Here is an 8,963-nt window from a genome sequence, read left to right on the forward strand (position 1 = left end):
TTTTTTATTTTTTTTACCATTTTGTCTCTTTTAGTTAACATATTATATTATTAGAGATTTGTTTTAATTATATTTTGAAATATTATAATTGATTAACTTTTTTAAAATGTCTTTTTGACCATTTTATATTCTTATCAGCTAGTTTTTGCTAAACATGATTTGTTTATTATCTAATTTATCAACTATTAGCTAGCTTATCAGCAATCAACTAGTTTATCATCACCAACATTTTCAAACTGCTCAACCACCTTTTCAAAACAAGCCACCTCCACAGGCTGATTTATCATCTTTTTTGGAAGCAATGATAAAAGGGTTATTTGCGCATGCTCAAGCTCAAAATCAAGTTTTGATAACCCAACAAAACTTTAAAAATCAATCTCTTTTTAATCAACAAAGTGCTGCTATCAGAAATCTGGAAACCCAAGTCAGTCAACTTGCACTCAATCAGACTAATAGAGTCCTTGGTACTAGCCTAGTAACACAGAAGTCCCTAGAGCCTTAGGAAAGGAACATGTGAAAGCAGTGACCCTTAGGAGTGGGAAGGAGTTGACTGAAAAGGTGCAAAATGCTAGTGCACCAAGTTTGTCAAAAACTGATGCTACAACATTGGTATCTGCCAAAGAAAGACCTGTCCAACCTTTAGAGAAGCAAGCATCTAAGACCACCACTTCTGTTCCTCCAAGATCAGACTATCCCTTACTGTTTCAAGAAGATGTTTTAAAAAAAATCAGAAGGGACTGAGGTTTTAGAGACCCCTAACCTTGATGCTAAGACTCCATCTGAACCTCCAAAGTGCACCACAAAGACTCAAGACATTCAAGACCCATCTTGCACAACACATCCAAGCAAGAATGTGATAAAACCAGTACCTCCTTATGTTCCTTACCCCCAAAGGTTGAGGAACCAGAAAGAGGAATTGCGTTTTAAGAAGTTCTTGGATGTGTTCAAAGAATTGCACATCAACATACCACTTGTTGAGGCAATCGAGCAAATGCCTAGTTATGCTAAGTTCCTCAAAGACATCTTAAGTAAGAAGAAGAAGCTGACTGAGTATGAAACCGTAGCTCTTACTGAAGGATGTAGTGCACTTCTGACCAACAAGATACCTCCTAAGCTTAAAGACCCGGGAAGTTTCACTATTTCTTGTTCTATAGGTGGGAAAGAGATTGGGAAAGCTTTGTGTGACTTAGGTGCTAGTATCAACCTCATGCATTTATCCGTTTTCAACACCTTAGGCATAGGTGATGCTAGACCTACCACGGTTACACTCCAATTGGCCAACAAGTCCATAGCATACCCTAAGGGAAAGATTGAGGATGTGTTAGTGCAAGTTGATAAGTTCATATTTCCGGCAGACTTTATCATTCTAGACTTTGAGGCATATAAGGACATTCCTATTATTTTAGGGAGACCATTTCTAGCCACCGGAAGAACTCTGATAGACATCCAAAAAGGGGAGTTGACCATGAGACTCCAAGACCAAAAAGTCACATTTCATGTCTTCAACTCTTTAAAGTACCCTGATTACTTGGAAGAGTGTTCAAGAATATCTGAGCTAGAGGAGATGTGCTTTGAAGAAAGAATTTAGAAGAACCTTAAGTTGGAAGAAGAGTGTGATGAGGAAATAGAAGAAGAGGTTGAGGAAATAGAAACTGAAGTTGTCCCAGTGAATGCTGTAGCATTTGAGCTGCTGGAAAATAGTGAGCAAAAAAACTTCACCCCGTCCATTGTATTACCACCTGACTTGAAGTTAAAGCAACTCTCATCCCATCTAAAATATGTTTTTCTAGGAGAAGAAGGCAAATTGTCTGTCGACATATCATCTACCCTAGAATTGCATCAAGAAAAGAAGTTGGTTGATATGTTGAAGTTGGACAAAGAAGTTATAGGATTGATCATTGACGACCAAAAGGGGATAAGTCCTTCTTTTTGTCAACATAAAATCATCCCAGATGACAATAACTTCACATCCATAGAGCCACAAAGAAAGGTGTCTACTTTTGACAAAGCAGTAAATAAATTATTCGGTCTCTCACCTCACATAGATTCTGAGAATGATGCACTCTTGCACACGGCCTCTGAGGCATATTTGGCTGAGATCATGATTTTCCTTGGAATACCTGAGACTGATTGGAAGCCTTACACTCATTTCATGTTGAAAATCTTTAAGGCTGCCAATTTGTCCTCTGATAAAAATGTTTGGATAAGCTTTATTAGACATTATTTATCATCGACTAATCACAATAGCTCCATTTTTGTAGAAAGGTTGGTGCTTTTGTTTAGTCTCATAACAGGTAAGAACATCAACTTTTGTGAAAATATTCTGAAGGCCATCAAGGTGGATAATAAGAGTTTGTTTGAAGAGAATGAGAAGTTGAAGAAGGAGATGGCAGCTCAGGCTGCACAGCCAACTCCTACGGAGTAGGACAGGTTCTACCACCTTACTTTAGCTTCCATATTTTACTTTTTGAGTCGGGAACAATTTTTTATAGCTTTTAGTCTTATTTTTTATGCATGATCACTTGAGTTGAGGTTTGTTGCACATGAGATCATAGCGTCAATAATTCTACGGATTACTTGTCATTCAACCAAGACACTTTGTTCTTGCTAGAACTAACAAACCACTTTTTGGGAAAATACTTTGATCACACAACTCACAATAGGAAATGATTTAGGCCGCCTTTTCTATGATCATATTAAGCCATTTGCACCCTTTCAAACACCGTCTACCCCACAAAGCTCCAATGAGGACATTGTTGAATTTAAGTTTGGGGGAGGACTTTATATAAGGACAAAAAGTCAATACAAAAGAGCAAAGCTCTAATTTGACTCCTTATCACAAAAGGGATGGAAAAACACAAATAAAAGTCCCATAGGGGCTTTGTGTTTCAAAATAGCACAATAAAAGTTCCGTAGGGACTATGTGCACACTCCAATCAAAAAGAGGCCAAAAGTGCCCAAATTTTGAAAAAAATTCATATGTGGAGTATAAAAGGAAAAAGGCTACGAGAGAAAAGAAACACCAAAGAGAGTAAACCCTATAAGCCCTATTGTCCTAATTATGTGATTGTGTTTGAGCTTAACGAAGAAAAGGGAATGCTAGCCTATGATTCACACAAAAACTTGGTTTTGAATGACTCATCTTCGATTTATGAAAGGCTATGAACTTCATGTTTGCTATAACTCTATTTGAGTAGGCACTTAATGCCTTGATCATGCATTTTTGTTTATATTAAGTCTTTGTATTTGTCTTTTGGTTGCTTGGGGACAAGCAACGGTTTAAGTTTGGGGGTGTGATATGTGTTGAGAATTCAACATATAATGCACTTATTTTACGTCTTATTAGTTAAAATTAGTTTCCTTTCGTTCCCACTTTGAGTCATTTTGATTAATTTCTTTATACCTTTATTATTATGGAGCTAAAATATTGTGGTTAACTTGTTCGGACATAAAGATACAAGCTAACGGATAATTTTTGCTAAAACAGTCTGATGCTACAACATTGCAGCAACAATCACCTGATACGTGCACGGTTTTGCGAGGGCTTAACGATTAAGCTGCTGCCTTTTGAATGCTGAATGGAAGATAGCTGGAAAACAGCTGGAAGACAATTTAAAATCTGGGATTTTGACTTTATATGTACTCTTGTACTTTAGATGCTCTTTGGTTAACTTTTGGGTATTAACCTTTGGGTAAATCTTTTGTTGTTTTGTGCCTCCTTTGGGTATAAAAGAAGGGGCTTGGCCTTGTATTTCTACACACCTTATAACATATATGCAAGATCAAAATCAGCTAGTTAGGGATGATTTTGAAAGAATTTTTTGGAGAAATATCAAATTCTTGAGTTTTTAAGCTTTCTTCTTTAATTTCTCGTCTTTTATTTTCCGTTCTTTATTTTACATTCCTTTACGATTATTGTCATTTACATTCCGTCATTTAATTTCCGTAATTTACATTCTCATATTTATTTTCCCGTCATTTACATTCCCGTCATTTACTTTCTTGTCGTTTATTTTATCGTTATTTACTTTACGCAATTTACGTTTATGTCTTTACTTTTTGTTATTTATTTTTTACTTTCCATTATGAGTAGCTAAGCTTTTATAGCTTGGGTGTGAGACGGAAAGGTGAGATTTTCAAACCAAACAAAAGTAGCCAAGTGTTATCGTAAACGACGTTCCATTGTTTCATTCGAGTTTTTATAAAAACCAAGCACATTTCTTGACGGGTTGATCACTTTGAAAGTGTTAAAGTGCAATGGACTTAGAGATAAACCATTAATAAGCACGTCAACTTGAATGACATAAGATGTAGACTTGAGAAAGTTGCCGACAAGGAGACTTGTCATTTATGTTTTTCAAAACTTAACTCCCGACGGGTTGGTCACTCTTCGAAAATGTCAAAGTGTGATAGATCAGAGATGAACTATCAAGAACACGCCAACTCGAATGATATGGGAATCGACTCGAGAGAGTGATTTTTAACAAAGAGATTTGTTTATCCATATATTTTGAAAACATCATCATGTCACTATCCCAGGTCCGGACACCACATAGAGATATAAGTGGAAAGCTATAAGATAGTGCAATGGTGAAGTCCGAGAGGAATGCCTTCAAAATAGATGGTGGAACTTAGTTTCGAAACACTGGTTGCTATAGCTTTCCTATAGCATTGGCTGCTGGAATTTGTGTTTGGGTCTCACATTAAGTCTTACACCCTTGCTTCTTTTATATATTATGTATTTTGTTTTAATTCACCTTAATATCAAACAAAAGTCTTCAAAATCGTCATCTGAAATCATCTCTTTCATTGGACTCTAATATAACTTTGGCTACAATCTCTGTGGACGATAATCCGGTACTTGTACCACTTTATTACTTGGAAAGATGACGTTGGGCCGTATTGTATACTTGCTTTGTGGCCCAATTTCATTAAGTCTAAAGGTGTGAAAAATAACCGACCACAATCCATAAGAATCAATAAAAAAGGCAAATCTCTTGTGATACACTAAATCCGGCTCAATTGTTGATCCGGTGAATAAATCTGTCATTTCTTGAAATCTCTCATCTGATTCAAAATCGTGGTGTAACGTGTAAAACTATCTATGAAATGGAGAAAATAGGAGAGATAAGCCTTTCTTTCTTCAAATATGGAGATCACTCTAAAAATGATTATCAAGTGAGAGCACCAATAGGAAACTCTAACGATAAATATTTAGAAAGAGAAATAATATTTTAATAGATGAATGTAATATTTTAATATTATAATTAATGTTGGATTCTCTAAAACGAGGAATCTGTTGAAGATGAATGTAATTTATTTTTGTAGATTTTAACTTTTGGTTCTTCCTTTTAAAGAAATTTTGAGGATATATGATATTGGATTGGGTTCACGTGAGACCAAGGGTTTTTTCTTGAGACCTGTTAAACCAATTTATGTTCATTGATCAATTTTATAAGCTAATAATCTAATAGTCTAAAGTTGCACGATGACAATTTTGTAATTATTGAGAAGTCTCGTAATAATTTTGTGATTATAAATGTTCATATTGTAGATCTAATCCAATGATTAAGAATTAGTCTTAGGGTCTCAGGAAAAACATTTAGTCTCACATGATCCCAAATCATTGATATTTTGAGAAATTATGTTATTGCAAAAATTGATATTTAGGGATTAAAAATGTAAAATAACCGGAATGTTTGACTCAAATATGTGATTTCTTGTAAAATCAGGGGTCCAAATGAAAATTGTTTATTTTATCCCTTTAAAAGCGGGAAATATATGGAATTGGGGGGGAAAGTAATCGTGGCAACAAGGAGTGCAGTTTTAAATAACTGATTGCAGTCTGTTACCCACACAAAGCAAACCTCAGCTATCGACGATGGCGAAAGCCGGCGATGTCGATCAATTTGCTTCACGGATTATACCCAACTGTCAACCCACCGCCTCGCAGGAGGAGAAGTTAGAGTCTTGCCCTTTCGCACGCGAATCAGAGGTGTTTTCTGGCGGCTTGCAGTTGTCTTCGTCACCGGACGAGGCGTCGGAACAGGCCACCGGAATATTAATGGTATCTCTGCCGGAAAGCTCTGATGATTACCAAACTCCTCCAGAACAACATTTTTATTCTCAGAACTCCAGCAATGACGGTCAGTTGCCGGCAACAAAAACGGCAGCTGTTGATCGGGAGATGGAGAGCGGTGGAGTTGGAGAGGGGGAGACGATGGTGGCGGAAGATGACTGTGATCGGCAGGGACTGAAGGTGATTAATTTAAGTAACGAGTCTGATAATCTAGGGTTTTCGGAGAAGAGTCCTAGGGTTCATCTTGAAGATAATGACACAGTGATGGTTGATGATAATGGTACTCATCTGGCTGATGATAATGATACACTTATGGTTGATGATAATGGTACTCGTCCGGCTGATGATAATGATAATCATCCGGTTAATGAAATTGACGCTGAAAATTCGGTTACGGAAGCTCGTGAGACAGATTTAATCAGCTCGCCAAAGGAGGGCACACATGAAGTGTTTGTGGAAATGCCTCAAAGAGAAGAAGAGGCAAGTATAAACCCTTCAATAGCTAATCCAACTTTAAACAGAGGGAAACGTCGATTGCCACTTTCAGTGAATGGGGGAGATCAAAATAACGGAGAGAAGGGCGACTATTCTAAGCATGAGGCCTTCAGAAATGCCCTTGACCGTGCTTTGAAAATGTTGGTAGCAGGGATAAAAGATGACTGCCATGAGGACATTGACTTTCTCAGGACTGCAAAAAGGCGAGGTATGACTTTCCCTCGTCCTAGATGGTGGCCACCTGAAGATGGTTTAGAAGATTAAAGATGCATTGTATTTTGTGATGGTTGCCATGATGCTTTAAAATCTTTTGGTTAGTGATTCTATACATCAAGTGAAATCTAGCAAGTAACTTTTAGTTTTAATCTTTGAGCATGGGCTCATGGCTGACTCAAAGGAGTAGTGTTTACATCATAAATAGATTTCTTTTTTTATCTGATATAAACTTGCATCTAAATTCATTATCTTCTTGGTGCTTAAAGTAAAAAATTGTTACTTTGTTATTTGGTGTTTTAATCATCTGAGATCAGCAATCATATACATGATTTTTTGGATTATTATAACAAACATGAAAAGTCTATGCTGACACAGAGCTTGGTGAAGATCAATCAGGCCCTTGAATTGGGATTTAAACTCCACCACTAAGAACCATTCAGCATTTTGTTGTCATGATGGTGATGTAACAATAGTAAACCTTGTCAATTCGAAAGATATTTGACAAATTTATATACATGGTTTATCTGTACCTGTAAGATTCCAATGTATATTTTATAACTACTTCTCAAGTTAGCCACACATTGTATATAATATAAAACAATAATGCATGCTTTTGTGCTTTTCTTTCCTTTTATTACGCATGTATGGTTGTAGGTACAGATCTCATCACTATCAATCATGTACCCTAGGCAGACAAGTTCTGTATCATGCTTCCACGAGGCATAAAAAACAGCACTATCCTTCAACCTACTTCACATGCATCCCACATAGTCAAAACATTCAGAAATTCTCTCTCTCTCTGTTGTGCTGTATCAAGATTAGAAAAAAGATAAAGATCATGATCATTAAGATTGCAAAAAGCTTTGACTTTAGGTAAATTATCTCCTGTAATTTGCAAAAAGTCAACTCTTATGCTGCATTCAGGTTCTCCAATAACTAGTAACCATTTCTTGCATTTTTGAGCTTTTTACAGTACAATATCTTATCTCCCTATACAAAAAGGGCTATCATACTTGTCCCTTAAGAAATTTGTATGTTGTATGCATTGACTGCCAAAAAGAAGCCAAAAACAACCAACAAACCTTAGTTCGGAGACTCATGTTCGAGATGCTAAACGCTACAAGCCCAGTTCATGAGGTTTTGCAAAATTAGACACCCGAAGCACAAAGTACGCAGCTCGTCTAGATAACCAAGAAAGTCAACAAAATGTATAGTCCACTGCTAGGGACTTATATGGAGGCTACATAGTAATGGTTCGGGAAGGGGTATCATAGTAGAAGAGTCATCTACATAACCCTAGAGATTTTGACTAGTTTGTTAGGGGCGAACAAAGCTTGGGTATGTTGAGCTACTAGTACTACCAGTGCTTGCTTGGGCTACAAAACTTGAAGTTGGGAGAAGTTCTGCCTGGGGGAAGGAGGTATTCGAAGGCACATCCAGCAAAAGATCCTGTTCAGAACTTTCATCTGCATATCTTAAATAATCAAGCATAAGGGAGCTGTTATCAGGAGGCAAGGCGAATAGGCTTCTTGGGCTGAATCCAGTGCCATCGTTATCCACAAGCTCCTTGTGTTCATAGCTTGCCTTCATGAATGCTCCCTTGGGGCTCTTCATCGTGTTCTTCAGTCCTGAAAGATGCAAAATGATTTGATAATGTAGAAAACAAAAACATAAATCATGTTACTTCATACTAAGAATTATAAGCAGAGGTCAAATGCAGCATTCAAGTGGTGCAGCCACAAATTAACAAGACATGATATGTTGGTAAAACACGTGCTTAAAGTGTCAACTAAAAAGGAGTCTCGTTTAAATGTTAATACACTGTTGGCTGTTGCAGCCTGCAAATCAGGTACAAAAACCTTGAATCAAGTCCCACCAGCTTTCTTCTCTTTTTCTTCACGGACAGTGTAGCCTGGTTTCTCATACGCCAATCATAATCCGTAAATCAATCGGATTCTTTAGGGCGCGTTTGGTACAAGGGCCGGTACAAGACAAACAAAATTTGTTGTCCCACATTTGATACGACTTTTGATTTGGAACTAGACAAAACCATTTATTCTTCCCACCAAAATAGGTGGAACAAAAATCTGGGAGATGAGACGAACTTGGTAAATTACTAAACTACCCTCGTCAAATTAAAACCGTAATACCGTCCACATCCCCCCCCCCCCCC

At 37.1% G+C, this 8,963-nt stretch overlaps 1 protein-coding gene across 1 annotated transcript in view; it reads right to left on the reverse strand.

Moving 5' to 3' along the window:
• Positions 1-7,629: 7,629 nt before the first annotated feature.
• The window catches only part of LOC112521689 (GATA transcription factor 26-like), a 5,448-nt gene continuing 4,114 nt past the window's right edge, over positions 7,630-8,963 (reverse strand). Inside the window, exon 8 of the mRNA XM_025130682.1 lies at positions 7,630-8,418. Coding sequence (XP_024986450.1) covers positions 8,108-8,418 — 311 coding nt within the window. The 3' untranslated portion in view covers positions 7,630-8,107. The remainder of the gene's footprint in view (positions 8,419-8,963) is intronic.

This window comes from Cynara cardunculus, assembly GCF_001531365.2.
Source record: "Cynara cardunculus var. scolymus isolate 2C chromosome LG 11, CcrdV1, whole genome shotgun sequence".
In the NCBI taxonomy this organism is placed as follows: Eukaryota; Viridiplantae; Streptophyta; class Magnoliopsida; order Asterales; family Asteraceae; genus Cynara; species Cynara cardunculus.